Here is a 17,500-nt window from a genome sequence, read left to right as displayed (position 1 = left end):
GAGAGAGAGGTGAGCAGATGAAAAGATAATTTGACAAAACACACTTGTAGAGACACTGCATGAGAATGACAGTGTCTCGGCCACTCATTCACACACTACTGTCTGTCCGTCTCTCCGTGTCTGTCCGTCTGTCAGTGTGTCCCCGTCTGCCTGTCTGTCGGTCTGTCTCTCTGTGTGCATCTCCGTCTGTCTGTGTCTCCGTCTGTCTGTCTGTCTGTGTCTCCGTCTTTCTGTGTCTCCGTCTGTCTGTCTGTGTGCACCTCTGTTTGTCTTTCTGTCTGTGGCTCCATCTGTTTGTCTATCTGTGGCTCCGTCTGTCTGTCTGTCTGTGGCTCCGTCTGTCTGTCTGTCTGTGTGCACTTCTGTTTGTCTTTCTGTCTGTGGCTCCATCTGTCTGTCCGTCTGTCTGTGGCTCCGTCTGTCTGTGGCCCCGTCTGTCTGTGGCCCCGTCTGTCTGTGGCCCCGTCTGTCTCTCTGTCTGTGGCTCCGTCTATCTGTGGCTCCGTTTGACTCTCTGTCTGTGGCTCCGTCTGTGGCTCCATCTGTCTCTCTGTCTGTGGCTCCGTCTGTCTGTGTCTCCTTCTGTCTTTTTGTCCATTCCTCCGTCCATTTATTCATCTGTCCTTCTGTTTTTCTGCTTTATGTCTGTTCTGCTATCCCTCCCTCTCTCTGTCTTTATTCATGTGGGTGTCCATCTTTCTATCCATCTTTCCGCCAGTCTTTTTCCATCTGTCTTTCTATCCTAAACGCATAAGTTGTGTCCAAACGTCAGGTATAAAACAATGGTATTCGACTCTTTTTTCACCTTTTTTAAAAAAAAAAAAAAATCGACTCCCACATCGTTCACCTGAGAAAGAAAAACAAGAGGGAAAAACGAGAGTCGGAGGTGAAGATAATAAAGGATTTTTCTCCTCCATTAGTGTTGTATACATAGACTGTCACTTAGGAATGTTTAAAAACACACACACACACCGTCCTTCAGCTGTCAGTACAACTGTACAGTACTGACGCCTCACATTTTCCCGTCTTCTACACAGATGGAACGATGTTATTTGATCTCGTCCATGTTTCCAAGTAGTTAAACGCATGCTAGCGAACGTATCTTTTACGCTAATCCCTAGTCAACAAGTACAACACACAGGTCATTTTTAATATAAGCACAAAAGTGCAGTGTACGTTTTAAATAATAAATAAGTACAGGACGGTTTACTCTCGTTGGTTTGGGACTTTTCAAAGGCGCTGGACAGGTTTTTTTTTTTACAAGTGTGTTGATTAGAAGGTTACAGCTTTGACTATACAGCCAGAAGAAAAAGGGGGCATAAGGTGTGTAGGATGAGGATGCGACCTGAGCTGTGTGTGTGGTTATGAAAGGTGTTTGGACGCCCAACACTCCAGACAGACAACACACCGCTACAGACAAAACAATGAGTCAACAGGATCCGCTCAGACAGAACTCACCTGCCAGCCCTGTGTGTGTGTGTACATGAGACTCGTAAATCGCACAAAGTGGGGGAAAATGATGTCATTTGTGTGAGCAGCAATGTTGTATGAAATCATCCACTAAAACTCAGGATTGAAACTTACAGACTTTCCAAGAAGTAAAACTTAAAGCTTCTTTAAAGCAAAATAAAGTGGATATTAGATAAAAAACACACACACACACACACATAACTAAATAAATAATAAATAACACAGAGGAGATGTGTGCAGCTACACATTTGATTTGAGGGATTTTTTTCCTATACAGCAGCTAATTAAAATGCATGCTAGCTAATATACTCTATTAACTGTTAGCATAAAAGATAAGTAAACAAGCGCAGGTAAACTTGACAATGCTCAAGAGAAACAACTAAATATTTTAGTAGATTAAATGGAAAATGACTCAGAACAGGAAAGAAAATTCCTCCTAACAATCTATTAGCTCGACAGGTCTGTTAGCTAATATGCTACCTAGCGGATAGCATACAATTAGTAAAATCAGAGGGAATTCTGACTCGGTTGAGAAACAGTTTGAGTATGAATTTCAAGTTAAAGAAATTCTTCTTATTTCATTTTTATTTGTTAGAAATGAAAAAAATAAAATAATGGAAATTAATATTTTAGAATTATTCAGTGATCTAAGAAAGAAAAAAAAACCCCAGATTATTTCTAGTGACCTGAGTGCGAGCTAACTATTGTTAACGCTAAGAAGTTTTTTTTAGCTGCTACATTAAAAATACATGTTAAAAATCTCTCACACAACAGCTGGTTTTTTTATTTATTTATTTTTAATCAACATCTGATTTTCCAGCCAGATTTATTACATAATCAGATTAAACAAAATGAAAACCTACAGCAGGAGCTCAGATTATGTAAAAGATTGTCTGGCAAACACGACAACCCGTGTCCTGAAAAGGTTCACAAGCTACTTCACTGGTACTGTGTGTGTGTGTGTGTGTGTGTGTGTGTGTGTGTGTGTGTGTGTGTGTGTGTGTGTGTGTGTGTGTGTGTGTCAGAGACAGAAAGAAGAAAGAGTGTGTAAGGGTGAGGGGGCACAGAACAAGGAGGGGTGATGGAGGGGTTTTTCATGCGGACAGAAGGCACGAGTATCGGGTTCCACCTCCGGAACTTGCCGTAACACACACACACACACACACACACACACACTCCTTCCTTCCTTGTCCTGCTTGAGTCTCTGCAGTTCTGAGCTCTGAGGCTCTGCACTCTTCTGCTCTCCATTTTCTTTACTTTAACTCTGATATTAAGATCAATGTCTTTTTATACACTTTTTTTTTTATTTAATTTGTTTAATTTTCCTCCTTGGTTCTTGTTAAACAGTTTATAACATCGATTAAACAGTAACTGGACTCTTTTACAGGATCGTTACCCCCGTGACAAAATTTGCGAGCATCTTGATGTGATTTTTGTTAAAAAAAAAATTCTTCCCTCTATAGTCTGAACTCACACTGTTATTACTGTCCGTGTGAGAACACGGGGTAATTATAACACAGCTCGGGCTTTGTCTTTGTTCACGTCATTTTATATCCCAGAGAGAGAGAGAGAGAGAGAGAGAGAGAGATAAAAAAGTCATTTGTGGGGGTGGGATGCTGTGATGCTTAGAAATGGTTTGACCTCAGTTGACCTTCTGACCCTTTAACAGCCACACATCCTATTGAACAGCTAAAGGAAACCTCGGCTTTCACTGTAGCACCCTGGTGGGTCCAACCTTAAAACACACACACACACACACACACACACACACACACACACACACACACACACACACACACACACACACACACACACACACACACACACACACACACAATGAGTCCTAGTCAGTCAGGATAAGGGCAGGGTCCGCTACATTTCCGCAAGAAACTCAGCCAACATCCCATTTACATAAAAAGATACAGTTTGATGGACAAGACAGACGACCAATCACACACCTGATCAAGTGGCACATTTAAAAAAAAAACAAAGACGTCTATAAAAGTCCAGTTAGAAAAACTCGCACTTAAAGAGTAACCTTGAGGTAAAGAGTAAAACACGGACGTCTCTGCCCTTGTAATGTTTAAGCAGCATGTCTTCAGTACAGCTTCACCGACCGGAGCAGAGACAGGAAATGAAACAAGAACGGCTATAAAATCTTCAGCTAAATCATTTACATAAACGCCAGCGACCGGCTGCAACAAGCCACAGCATGGGATCTGCTACAGAAGGTCATGTAGTGTTCTCGCTTTGGTTTGGTTTCTCACACACACACACAGTGACATGTTATGTCTCCATCGGCAACCCAGTGCCAGCACCTGCCAATCAAGCAGACGTCTCTTATCTCGAGGGCACGGTTTCCAGTTTGAACCACCTCGAGTCGACACGTGTAGGCAAAACTTTCCTCAGAGCAGAAGGAGAAAATCCGAAACGAACGAGGTCAAGAGTCAGAACAGGAAACAGGATCATCGATCATTTGGTAATTCACACAACAGCTTAAAGTGCCGGAAGACGTCCTGCTTAGCATAATACGCTTCTGAGCAATGACCTCCTGAGGTAAATTTATGCTAACTGGATGCAGCTAAAAGCATGAACATGTTTGAATCTCACAGCGTTTGTGTTTAATGTTCTGGCACGAGAATAACAACACTTCACAGGTTCAAACCTGGCCACGAACGCAGGGTAGAGATCTCCAAAATACCACAGAAATAATTTCCAAGTCTTAAAAATCTAAAGATGAAAGCAGACGGACGCGAGATAACTGCAAGCTAACCAACTAAACCAGACGTTTTTTCCTCGTTTTTTTATCCTGACGTGCTTCTGGTTAACATAAATAATTTTTTTTTTTTTAGCACAAGATATCATTGTTAATTAGCGAACTTAGCTAAACATAGCCGTGTTTTCAGAGTTTGTGCCAAGTTTACATTTTGTTTACTGCCAACCGGCTAAATAGCAAAACCAGAATCTAACTGTGGTGACAGACGATAAGAAGGAAGGTTTATATTTAGTGTAGAGAAAACAGCAGATATTCTGAGATGGTATATTCCACTACTGACACACACACACACTCACACACACACACACAATGAGGACCTCAAACACACCCTCTTATTAAAGCCCAACCGTATTCACTAATCCACACGTCCATTAGGAGTCTTTACAGCTGACTCTGAGCCTCTGGAACACTTAACTGAGGACGCAGCTCAGAACTGAGAGCTTTCACACTCAACACCTCTAACACACCATTTCTGCTCTTGAACTGTTATCTGCATCACTCACTCTGCCCCCCGGTTATAAATCATTACTGTATACGGGTGTGGAACAGTCAGGACAAACAGTACAGAGTTTGTTTACAGGATGTTCAGTACATGTTGAAGACTTTCTGATCAGACGTCACTTTTCACAGTGTTCGTTCTCAGGGTGGATTTGATCCTGACTGTGTGTGTTAAGGTTAAAGTTAGGGTTAAACACAATCTCACTATTATTCTGCCCTCGTTTTAAGATTAATTCCAATTGCACTGGACGAGACGAACCTGCTGAGATCTTCACAGAATTCTACTCTGTTCTTCTTGTCCGATTATACGAGGAAGAACCTTGAATTAATGACGATCACAAATGACGCTACACACTTACACTGTGCACCGTGTAGACTAGCATCTAGTGTGTGAACGTTAACAGGGTCGTACAGTCTCAAATGACAGGAACAGGAAGTAGCAGCTGTTTCCTAGTCGATAGCGAATGATGTCACTCTCTCTCACTCACTCACTCATCTTCTACCGCTTATCCGAACTATCTCGGGTCACGGGGAGCCTGTGCCTATCTCAGGCATCATCGGGCATCAAGGCAGGATACACCCTGGACGGAGTGCCAACCCATCGCAGGGCACACACACACACACACACACACTCATTCACTCACACACTCAGGACAATTTTCCAGAGATGCCAATCAACCTACCATGCATGTCTTTGGACCGGGGGAGGAAACCGGAGTACCCGGAGGAAACCCCCGAGGCACGGGGAGAACATGCAAACTCCACACACACAAGGTGGAGGCGGGAATCGAACCCCCAACCCTGGAGGTGTGAGGCGAACGTGCTAACCACTAAGCCACCGTGCCCCCCCCCGAATGATGTCAAATGCACGTAAAAAGATAACATGAAAAAAAAAATCACACAATGTGAACTAATGTACAAGACTTTTTTTATTTTAATAAAAGACATCTTGTCCACTGGCTTGTCTTCAGCCGTCTTGAAAATATTTCCACCCTTTTCAGCTTCATGAGTGCACGAAGTGTCCAACATTTCACACTTGTTTTTTTTGTCCAGTTGTATAAGCGCATCATCCAGGTACTTGAATTGCACTTCGTCGTTGTCTTAGAATTTTCTACACTTTATATTACAAAAGAGTGTAGAATAGCGTGCAAATACACAGGTTTTGGGACGCACCCATTACTGTGTTGTTTTATTTTCTCCCACTTGTCTTTGTTTGCATTGCTGCCAAGACCAACAACCTCAAATAAATAATTTACAGTGTGTGATTTTATCTACAAAATCAGAGCAGAGACTAAACTAATAATACATTTGGACATCAATCCACCTGATCGGCATTTCTGTTCCATTTTCATTTCCTCATGTGTAATCATGAACTAATGAACCTAAAGAGGTTTAAATGCTTATGTAAATGGTCCGTTTCTTAATCCTGATCACAGAGCACACTTGTCCTGCACATTTGCATACCAAACACACTCGACTGAGCTCATGAGCTAATAAATAACCCTTACTTTGTGTTTTAGTGTGTGAAGTAAGAGTACTTCAGAAGCATGATGTTTAAAGTACCATAAACATCCAGGACAGGTTTCAGTGCTTGAACACGTCTCCATGCGCCATCATTTCTCTCTCTCTCTCTGCTCTGGTCAGCTCTGGTCCTGTAGAAGCCACCAGCAGACCTGATTCACCTCTGTTAATGATCTCATTAGTAATTAGCACCTCAGATTCAGGGCACTTGCAGGTTCTCCACGAGGAACCCAAACTGTGCCCTCAAAAGCAACGTGTTTGTAACGTATCATTGGCGTATAAACGTGTTTACACCTTTAAAAAAGTACCCTGGAGTTTAAGAAGCACTTATAAAAACCCCATTAAAGTGACACCACACGCACCTTGGCCAGGTAACAGACATCTAATACGCAGAGAAAACGCGCGTCATTGACGGTGAGACGCTGCGTAATTTCTGTTAACTTTATTTATTTGTTTGTTTGTAAGAATTGTTGTGCTCTTTAAACCCTCTTCAAACTCCACATTAAAGTTTACAACTCATGAATTTAAACATCTGCATCATTTAAAAATCTCAGACAAGGTGAACAAATCGGAGGTGTAACTGCTGACACTGTGGCACTGTTTAACGCACCGACAGTAAAGAATAAAAAGTCGCACAGACGCTGGTGATGGAGGGAAGGAGAGAGAGAGGGAGAGAGAGAGAGAGAGAGAGAGAGAGAAGAAACATTTCCTCACCTGAGAAATGTGGGGAAGTGTTAGCGAAAGCGGCCAGGCAGGTGAACCCGAGCAGGAGCGCGCAGTGAGCGGCCACATCCGGGAGGAACATCCTTGGAGCGGCGCGGATCCCGGAGCTCTGAGCGCAGCATCGGGGGCTTCAGTGTGGAATGCTGCCTAGGAGTTTGTGTGTGTGTGTGTGTGTGTGTGTGTGTCAGGGAGACTGAGGGAGCTTCTTCAAGGTCCTAAACTCCGCAAAGTATCCCAGTGGGAATCTTTACAAAATCCCAATTAGCCCTTCGACAGGGGGCGGAGTCGGACCTGATCAAGCTCCTCCCATCTGGGCGGGGTTTAAGCAGAAGTCATTGTGTTTCAGGCTGTACAAGTGTTTTCGCTATTTTAACAACGTTTCAGACTCCTTTAGCGACCGATGTTTTGACTTTTCGGACCGACTTTAGCTACTTTTCCGTAGATGGAACAAGTCTGAAACTGAACGGTTTGAATGCATATACGACACGATAACTCATGAAAATGCTAATGAGCACAGGACATAATCTAGCAAGATCGGGTTCTAAACAGTGTGTGTTAAGTTATAAGGGGTAAAGGTTCAGGGTGGGGTTTGGTTTATAGCAGGAGGTGGATCACATCTGGACTTTTGGTTCTGTACTGATGAAAATCTTGCCCCCTTTTCCACCAGAAAGAACCGGGTGCTGGTTCTAAGTTGGTTCCACTGGCGAGCCTTCTAAAAACTTCTAGCCCCCTTCCATGGGCTAGAGAGCCATCACAGAGCCAAGTTTTACTTCTCATCTTTCCCAGCAACGATAGCGCTGCAAACACAAACACAACATCAACAATGGCGGATGTTGCTTTACTGTTAATGCTCATGGCTTTGCAAACCTGCATTGGCATCCAAATGCGGCGAATCCTGATTTAAAACGATTTTAAAATGGTGCTAACGACGTTCTCTTTTGTCTTGTTGGTCACAGTAACCCCGCCCTCAGGCCCTGACGCAAGCTGTACTTAAGTCTAGACCAGAATGTTTTGGTGCTACTTAAGAACCACTTTTCCTGGCCGGTGCTTTGGGTGTCGAAAAAGAAAGAACTGATTTTATATTAGGCTCTGAACCAGCACTCAAACTGCCTCTGTGGAAAAGGGGCATCTTACACCTACTGCGGTTATGTGAAGCTCGTTTATTCTGTATAGTCTCTTAAACCTGATGGGAGGGAGAAAAATCTCCTTATTATCCCAAGCTAATTTAAAGAAGGGGGGCACGGTGGCTTAGTGGTTAGCACGTTGGCCTCACACCTCCAGGGTTGGGGGTTTGATTCCCGCCTCCGCCTTGTGTGTGTGGAGTTTGCATGTTCTCCCTGTGCCTCGGGGGTTTCCTCCGGGTACTCCGGTTTCCTCCCCCGGTCCAAAGACATGCATGGTAGGTTGATTGGCATCTCTGGAAAATTGTCCGTAGTGTGTGAGTGTATGAGTGAATGAGTGTGTGTGTGTGTGCCTTGAGATGGGTTGGCACTCCGTCCAGGGTGTATCCTGCCTTGATGCCCGATGACGCCTGAGATAGGCACAGGCTCCCCGTGACCCGAGGTAGTTCAGATAAGTGGTAGAAGATGAGTGAGTGAGAGAGTAATTTAAAGAATGTTTCACACTGGGAATGGGTCACATAAGCAGGAATTTAATAATTTCCTTTAATCACATATTTGTCATGAGGATCTTTTAACATACAAATATACTCAGATATAAAGAATACACACTGTCACACACAGTGATAGTGAATAAAAACAACAACTTTGCATTTATGGGATCTTAAGGCTGTGACCTACGGTAGTGAACCAGAGTTCATGTATTCAATGATGGAGACGGTGTAAATATTAGACTCGAGCGACACCTTGTGGAAAACACACGTTATTGCACTCTTGGCGTTTTCCAGCTTAAACAGACACATTTAACGTGGATACATTTCACATATTCTTACATACAGAGTAAACACCAGTTTGTGTTATTTTATAAAACATCACTCTGTGTATTTTAGACGCTTTTCAAGTCGAAAGTGCGCAAGAATAAAAAACGAGGAAAATCACAACGCCTTTTCTACAGAGCGTCGTTTGTCCTTTTGCGAGTTCCGTCTTCGACACGTGATTAAACATGGCGGCGTGCACACAGAGGACAGGAGTGTTGATAGGATTCATCCGAAATGTGCAGTTTCAGAACGAACGTATGTCATTTTACTGATTATTTATTTAACAGATGATATAAAACCGAGTGAACAGTAATATTGGTGTGTAAAGAGTTGCATTGAGGCGCACAAACTTCTCGGTGTTTAAGTCATTATTTCACACCTGCTTTTGTTATTTTATTTATTTATTTATTTATTTATTTATCTATCTATCTATCTATCTATCTATCTATCTATCTGTCTATCTGTCTATCTGTCTATCTCTATCTGTCTGTCTGTCTGTCTGTCTGTCTATCTATCTATCTATCTGTCTATCTCTCTATCTCTATCTGTCTCTGTCTATCTATCTATCTATCTATCTATCTGTCTGTCTGTCTGTCTGTCTGTCTGTCTCTATCTATCTATCTATCTATCTATCTATCTATCTATCTATCTATCTATCTATCATATAGCTGCAGGTTCTGTTACACTGTACTCCTGAATTATACCTAAAAATATTTATTCTGTGTTATTTATATTATTTTTAATTACACCCCCCCCCCCCCCCACGCACACACACAATATATTTGAAGCCTAATTCTATAGGTACAATATTTACCTTTAAATATATGTACATTTAAAAATACATATTTTTGTATTTCAAGTTGATATTTTAAAATGTGGTTAAACGAGTTAAATGTAAGTGTGCTGTGAGAATCATGGATGTAAACATGATGATAAAGATTACTGTGTGTCTTCTTCCCTTTCATCGGCATCTGATTAACTTTCTTATTGGAATCAGAATGTATGTATTTCTATCTGAAAAACGTGCTAGTTTTCCACGTCTTTGTTATAGTTTGCAGCTCGACCAATCAGATTGGTGGACCTGAACTAAGTGCCGTATAATAAAGTGTATTGTGCAGTTTTAACATTTATCCTAATTATTTGTTCGTTCTTTTCCTAAAGGCATGTTTTCAGTGTTCACAGCGCGATTACAGGCTGCGGGTTCGAGCGACGAGCCGCCGAAGTTCACTCCTCCGTCCAAACCGGTGATGGTGGATAAATCAAAGCCTGAAGAAGCGATGCGACGGTGAGAAAGTTTCTCCTGAGAAAGAAGCTGTCTGGTCAGAAACTGTGACTTTAAATCAAATGTAAAGGATAAGATTTTAAACCGTAATGTTCAGATGGCACAGAGCTGATTTACAGGACTGACGGCAGCAGAAAAGTAGAAAATAAAGTGTAATCAGTAAAATATTACCTCATCACATCATGGATGCGTGAAGTCTGGCTGATTCTAGCTCTCGCCTTTTTAGATACTCTATAATAAATGTTCTCCTTCATGATGACGCAGGAGTGTGTAAGAGTAAAACCGACACTGTTTGTTTTTATGCAGGTTTGTCAGTCCCGAGTTTATTCCCCCACGGCAGCGAACAGCCCCACTGAAATTCTTCCTCGAGCGCAAAGACATGATCCAGAGACGCAAAGTACTGAACATTCCCGAGTTCTACGTGGGTAAGAAGCCTTTCTGATAGAAGCTACCTACTTAACTACTTTTTTGTGTGGTTGATGAACAGGTGTCTGAAGTTAACTGGGTTGTTTTCAGGAAGCGTTTTGTCCGTCACCACGTCAGACCCGCATGCCGCCAACAACACCAACTGCTTTGTGGGAATCTGCATCCAGCGCTCTGGTAAAGGACTCGGTGCTACCTTCATCCTCAGGAACATCGTCGACGGACAAGGTGAGCTCCTCCTCAGAGGGTGAAGATGAGTGTTAAGGTATCTGAGTCCCACGTGCCTTTGTTTCTCTTTTTCCACGTTTCTCTTTTTTCCACCGATCACTAGGTTAGAATTTGACCCAAACCTGAGTAGTACATTTGTTTATCTACTCTCATTAAAGCTCTACACTCCCTCTTCAGGGCTGTGAGTGACTGTTATTTTCAGCAGCATGTCAGGAGAGTGTGTGTGTGTGTGTGTGTGTGTGTGTGTTTAGGAGTGGAAATCTGTTATGAGCTGTACAATCCTCGCTTGAAGCACATTGAGGTGCTGAAGCTGGAGAAGAGACTGGATGATAACCTGATGTACCTGAGAGATGCTCTGCCAGAATACAGCACCTTCGCCTTCGACATGAAGCCTGTCCACCTGTCACCTACGCAGGAAGTTCCTGTCAACGAGGTGGGTGTGAGACAGGTCATGAAACCATCTTACACTGTTTTTCATTTTCTGTGAGTTTACACCTCTCTCTCTCTCTCTCTCTCTCTCTAGCTAAAGGTAAGGATGAAGCCTCGTCCCTGGTCCAAGCGATGGGAGCGTCCCAAGTTCAACATCCATGGAATACGTTTTGACCTGTGTCTGACCCCGGAGAAAATGGAGCATGCTCAGAAGTGGGCGGAGCCGTGGAGGCGGTACGACATGCTGAAGGAGTATGACACGTCCGCACTAGAGGAGAAAATCTACCAGGAATTGCAGATGGAGCTTAGAAAGTGAACGCACTGCTCTCCTGCCTCCTAACATGGACTCAGTTTCATACAGCTGTTTGTTTGTTTGTTTGTTTGTTTGTATCTGTAAAGTGAATAAAAATGGAATTGTCATTAAATGAGAACGTGCAAGCGTAAATAATGAATATTCCCATGAATAATATGATATTAATAAGAATTTTTTTTTTATTAATCTGTTTTGTTTTACATCAAAATATAGTTTCTGCTGTTTGATGAAACATAAGCGTTAATCTTACCTCACTTAACATCATTAACATCATTAACATCAAACTTCAGATGATTTTTACGATATTTAGATGCTTCAGATGTACCTTTAAGGCCAAAACTGCCATTTTTAATAAAAACACAGTAAACAGATGATGACCCTGATCGCCATGTGTGATAAAAAATGAACAAATGTCGATTTGAACGTGTTCGATATTTCAGCTATCATAATTCCTTGTGTTGCAGTTCCCTACTCTGACCACAGGGGGCAGCACACGGCAGTTTTAATCACAATTACTTCTCACACTTAATATATTCACTACTTAATTACACCATTAAATATGTCTCATGGCCTAGATGAGATTTGTTCCCTGGGACAAAATCCTGTTCTTATTTTGCATCTAGATCCACTTTAATCTGTAAATGTATTTTATTTAATTATTAGTGATTTAGTCGTGAGACGTTTGTAGTGTAGCTTTAAATCACCTACAAAAAAGATTTTAAATGAACTAATAATATTCATCTGTATGTCAGTGCAGAACGGAATGGTGATGGAACTAAAATGAAGCTCACGTTACTTCATGAAAACGAACGTTAACGTTAACGATTAAACGGTAGATTTAACCTTTAATGCTTTGTATTTTTTTCTATTCTGAGATATTATGTGTACTTTCATAAAAAAAATGGAATTTAGGAGGATTTACACCAAAGTTCTGCTGCTGCTTGGATGTTGTGGCGCTTCACCGCACAGCTGGCCGGTGAGCGCGCGCGCCCGCGCACATCTGTACGCCAATGTGGGTCGACCTGCGCGAGAGCGCGTTCTCGAAAATCCCCGCCCCGGCGCGCCGTTTCCGTGACGTCACCCGTCTCACGGACAGCTCGAGCGCTCCGTCGGTCGGTCGGTCGGTCGCTGGATCTGTTTAATAAGCGTTCCTCAGCAACCTGGATACCTGGATACGGAAAGAAAGAGAAGGAGTGAGGGAGAAGAGAGAGAGAGAGAGAGAGAGAGAGAGAGAGAGAGAAATCCCTGCGTTTCACCCGGTCAGGTCAGGAACGGAGCGACGACGGAGTCCTCGCGACGCGCACGGTAAGAACCCGGACCGGTGCGATCACTGATCACGGAGCTGTTCATCAGAACCGATAAGCGGCTTTATTATAATGAGGAGACTGAAGTGATGTAAACAGGATCCGCCTTCCTGCGGAGTTCGGACTAAAACACAAGGTGTGTTTGATTTGGGATATTAATCATGCTGATGTTTGCTCATCTTTATTAATGATAATAATAATAATAATAATAATAATAATAATAACAAACAACATTAAATAAAACGGGTTTGGAATCAACATTGACATTCTGACAGAACAGAAGTAGGCTCCTTAAATAGAACAACAGGGAGCTTTTCTGGATCTCCATCATGATTTACTCCATCCATCATGATTTACTCCATCATATCTCAGAAATACAGGTACCAAACCAGGGGGCACGTGACAACCTGCTCTAGATTTTCATCAGGAACTCCTGAGTCTGTACACTCTGATAAATAAAGCTACTTCACCGAGGTGTTCGGGGGGAATTACATAGTATACGTCTTTATTTTTATACCTTCAGCACAAAGGTGCATGAAAAAAAAACGATTTATGTACCTTTAATACTTTACTATCTAGGATCTTCTGCACCGTTAATATGTAAAGATGGTTCCTTTTACTTCTGAAAGGGAACCTGATGAAGATCAATAGCGGGTTGTTATAAAACTATGACTCCGATACCATTAATTCTTTATCTGAATGTCTTTGAGTTGGAAACACTAGAGGAAGATGATCACAGACACAGATCTGAGCACCAACGGACCAGATTATGTCCATTAACACCCATCCACATGATCAGACTGGTCTGAATTAAACCAGCCCTATTGTTAATGATGTGATTAGAATTTCTCTGAATCTTATTCAAATATTTAAAAAAACAGAGGTTTATATTGATAAAAGGATGAGGTGTGTGGACCAAGCTCTGTGTTTACTGCTCTACATCCCAATCCATCATTAATGGTTATGAGGTGTGGGTAATGAACAAAAGGATGAGGTTATGGAGAAGCTGTTTCTCCACAGCATTGGTAGATGTGGAACAGTGAATAAGAGTGAGGAGCTTGACAATTTAGGGGAATCTGAAGGATCCATTGCTCATCTTAAGTGAACGATAAGGTAGATTGGATGCTCCTTGGTTGAAGCTGTATCAGGAGCATCCAACTGGATGGACCAATCGGCTTGGGATCATTAGTGGATCCTCATAAAGGTTCTGAAATCTGTGGCTGGAGATGTTGCCATCGCAGCCTCCGCATGGAAGAGCAGAAGAAAAGTGAATGAACACATAAAAAACATACGGCCATATTTAGACTGGAGGCTTGTATAGGACAACAATATTCATTGCACAAAGATGTTCCATCTTCTCATTAACATCTCAAAAGTATCCTTTAAACACAGTGGCACTGACGGCATTAGGTGTCTGCTGTACCTGAACACCACGCCATGACCTACATGGTCTTGTTTGTAATCACATCACCAAACGGGTTTAGCAGGTGAAAGCACCACGTCCTGCAGCCGTATCCTCTCACAGCCCTTATTTTTTACTGAAACGTGAGACATTAGGAACGTTTTCACTTGTGCTTTGTTCATTGCTCAGATTAACATCCAAGAGCTTTTGCACACCACTGTAACTCAAAACAGCATAGTGAACTCTGTATAACTGACAGAAACAAATCTCAACCTGGATTATGTAGCAGAAAATCGCTGTGAATATCCACAATTCACAGCGATTTCCATAAGATTTTAAATTAGCTTTCATGTGATCTGAGAGAGGGGGGCACGGTGGCGTGGGGGTTCGATCCCCCCCTCCACCTTGTGTGTGTGGAGTTTGCATGTTCTCCCCGTGCCTCGGGGGTTTCCTCCGGGTACCCCGGTTTCCTCCTCCGGTCCAAAGACATGCATGGTAGGTTGATTGGCATCTCTGGAAAATTGTCCGTAGTGTGTGAGTGAATGAGAGTGTGTGTGTTTGTGCCCTGTGATGGGTTGGCACTCTGTCCAGGGTGTATCCTGCCTTGATGCCCCATGATGCCTGAGATAGGCACAGGCTCCCCGTGACCCGAGGTAGTTCGGATAACCGGTAGAAGATGAGTGAGTGAGAGTGATCTGAGAGATTACACTCATCACAGTCGAGACCACAAGTCGCACTTTCGTCTTGATGTTTCTCAATATGGCAGAAACCCTCAGACGTTTGTTTTTAGAATCGGACGATAATTGATTAATTTATTCTCATCATCGTCCTGACTGCTGTGTCTAAGTTTCATGATCATGAAATGAGCTAGCTTATACTCGCACAATTCAGTTGCCTAGCAACAATGCTTCCACAATTTTAGTTGATAATATAAATAATTCATAATTTGGAAGCTTTCTGACAGCCCAGACTAAACATGGCTGCCTACATGAGCATGCTGTCCAGTATAATAAACAAGGCAATAAAACTGTACACATTTTAGTTCGTAACTAGAAGAAATTGTAAATTGTACATACCGGATTCAGGTCTGTTAAAGGTTAGGAAGAGATGTTGCTTAATGTAAATGCTAGCTAATTTTAGAATACTGACACTGCAAACAAAATGCAGCGCATGAAAAACAAAATAAATAAAAAGCTCTTTACACTTACACCAGTTAGATTATTGACGGCCTAGATGGTGTAAAATATATAAGTAGCTGAACTTGGAAAAACCCATTGTTTAAATAGAACTGTCTCTCTCTCTCTCTGTCTTTCTCTTTCTCTCTGTCTCTCACACACACACACACACATTCTCTGTCCGTCACTGCAGTAGCAAGCAAGCAAAATGAATGCTTCAGTCAGTTGGATGTAGATGGCGGTAAATAATAGGAATGTATTAAATGGACATCACTGGAACTGAGGTAGATGTTACAGTTTTATACCTATAGCTGTGTAAAGGGACAGGTGTGTGTGTGTGTGTGTGTGTGTGTGTGTGTGTTGACAGGTGAAACCGGCTGACGTGCCTTTTCTCCTTGCTAAACTTTATGCCTTTCTCACGCTGCTGGTTGCCATCATCACATATTGAATAATTACACATCTTTGCTGGAACGAACAGCTGCTCTGTGTGTGTGTGTGTGTGTGTGTGTGTGTGTGTGTGTACGTGATCAGCTGTTTGCAGAGACAGGCAAAATGCCGTATTTTTTAAATAAAGAAAATAATATTTTATGTTGGTATGTGATGTAATCTGAGACTCAGGGATTTTAGAGCAGGCGTTTGGACCTGAGCATCTGTCACTATAGTTCTGTTTTTGGACACAGTGTTTGATTTCTAGACTTGTCTTTGTTCTGTTGTTCAGTAAACAGGAATGATAGTCCCAGCTGTCCTGTGATAAAAGATCTAGAAAGGCAGTAGTGCATTTAACACAGCAGGTTGCATCACAGTGTTTCTCCATTAACATCCTGATACACAGTGAGGAAGAGAGTGAGGATAAACATCATGCTGCTGTGCCTGGAAGCTGAAATTAAATGTACATTAGTGCAGAATGGCTCTAAATAGTACACATTTAAGCAGCAGGAGTTCTGCAGCTGGCACTACACAATACTATATATTACATTAACTACACTATGATAAGACTTTACACTATTATACACTACACTGTTCTTAACAACAATACAATACATTATACTGTACTGTACTATACTACATGATAATACATTACACTGTGGTGTAATACACCACACTATACTACAGCACACTATACTGTACTATACTATACTACACCACACTATACTACAGCACACTATACTGTACTATACTATAATACAGCACACTATACTACAGCACACTATACTGTACTATACTATAATACAGCACACTATACTACAGCACACTATACTGTACTATACTATAATACAGCACACTATACTACAGCACACTATACTGTACTATACTATACTACACCACACTATACTACAGCACACTATACTGTACTATACTATAATACAGCACACTATACTACAGCACACTATACTGTACTATACTATACTACACCACACTATACTACACTACACTACACCACACTATACTACACTACACTATACTGCACCACACTATACTGTAATATACTGTACTATACTGTACTATACTACACTACACTGCACCACACTACACTGCACCACACTATACTACACTACACTACACCACACTATACTACACTACACTATACTATACTACACTATACTACACTATACTGCACCACACTATACTGTACTATACTGTACTATACTATACTACACTACACTACACTATACTAACACTATACTGCACCACACTATACTACACTACACTATACTACACTATACTACACTATACTGTACTACACTACACCACACTACACTATACTAACACTATACTGCACCACACTATACTGTACTATACTACACTGCACCACACTATACTACACTACACTATACTACACTACACTCCACTACACTATACTACACTATACTGCACCACGCTATACTGTACTATACTGTACTATACTATACTACACTAAACTGCACCACACTATACTACACTATACTACACTACACTGCACCACACTATACTACACTACACTATACTACACCATACTATACTACACTACACTGCACCACAC

General features: G+C 41.8%; 3 protein-coding genes across 5 annotated transcripts in view; 2 read left to right on the top strand and 1 right to left on the bottom strand.

The window, feature by feature from the left end:
• LOC132855059 (protein eva-1 homolog C) overlaps positions 1–7,171 on the bottom strand; it is a 38,029-nt gene extending 30,858 nt beyond the window's left edge. Inside the window, exon 1 of the mRNA XM_060883776.1 lies at positions 6,980–7,171. Within this exon, the coding sequence (XP_060739759.1) occupies positions 6,980–7,070 (91 nt within the window). The 5' untranslated portion in view covers positions 7,071–7,171. The remainder of the gene's footprint in view (positions 1–6,979) is intronic.
• A 1,862-nt stretch (positions 7,172–9,033) lies between these two features.
• mrpl19 (mitochondrial ribosomal protein L19) lies at positions 9,034–11,725 on the top strand. Its single transcript, XM_060883191.1, has 6 exons — positions 9,034–9,179; positions 10,086–10,209; positions 10,513–10,631; positions 10,723–10,857; positions 11,109–11,290; positions 11,381–11,725. The coding sequence occupies exons 1-6, from the start codon at positions 9,110–9,112 to the stop codon at positions 11,600–11,602; spliced, it is 852 nt and encodes a 283-aa protein (XP_060739174.1). The 5' UTR covers positions 9,034–9,109; the 3' UTR covers positions 11,603–11,725.
• A 1,023-nt stretch (positions 11,726–12,748) lies between these two features.
• The window catches only part of itsn2a (intersectin 2a), a 43,221-nt gene continuing 38,469 nt past the window's right edge, over positions 12,749–17,500 (top strand). For 2 of the 3 annotated variants that reach the window (XM_060882691.1, XM_060882688.1), the window contains exon 1: positions 12,749–12,904. The gene's annotated coding sequence lies outside the window, so the exon portion shown is untranslated. Of the gene's footprint in view, positions 13,040–17,500 lie in introns of all 3 variants that reach the window. The other variant, XM_060882689.1, reaches the window with a different exon arrangement.

This window comes from Tachysurus vachellii, chromosome 12 (genome assembly GCF_030014155.1).
Source record: "Tachysurus vachellii isolate PV-2020 chromosome 12, HZAU_Pvac_v1, whole genome shotgun sequence".
NCBI classification, from domain to species: Eukaryota; Metazoa; Chordata; class Actinopteri; order Siluriformes; family Bagridae; genus Tachysurus; species Tachysurus vachellii.
The sequence above is the reverse complement of the archived record's forward strand: the minus strand, read 5'-3'. Positions and strand labels throughout refer to the sequence as shown.

Excerpts from the sequence above, each read along its gene's own strand:
- mrpl19 (XM_060883191.1), top strand. The coding sequence starts at position 9,110 with ATGGCGGCGTGCACACAGAGGACAGGAGTGTTGATAGGATTCATCCGA. Across the intron at positions 10,210-10,512 it reads CCTGAAGAAGCGATGCGACG|GTTTGTCAGTCCCGAGTTTA; the intron begins GTGAGAAAGTTT and ends GTTTTTATGCAG. Across the intron at positions 11,291-11,380 it reads AGGAAGTTCCTGTCAACGAG|CTAAAGGTAAGGATGAAGCC; the intron begins GTGGGTGTGAGA and ends CTCTCTCTCTAG.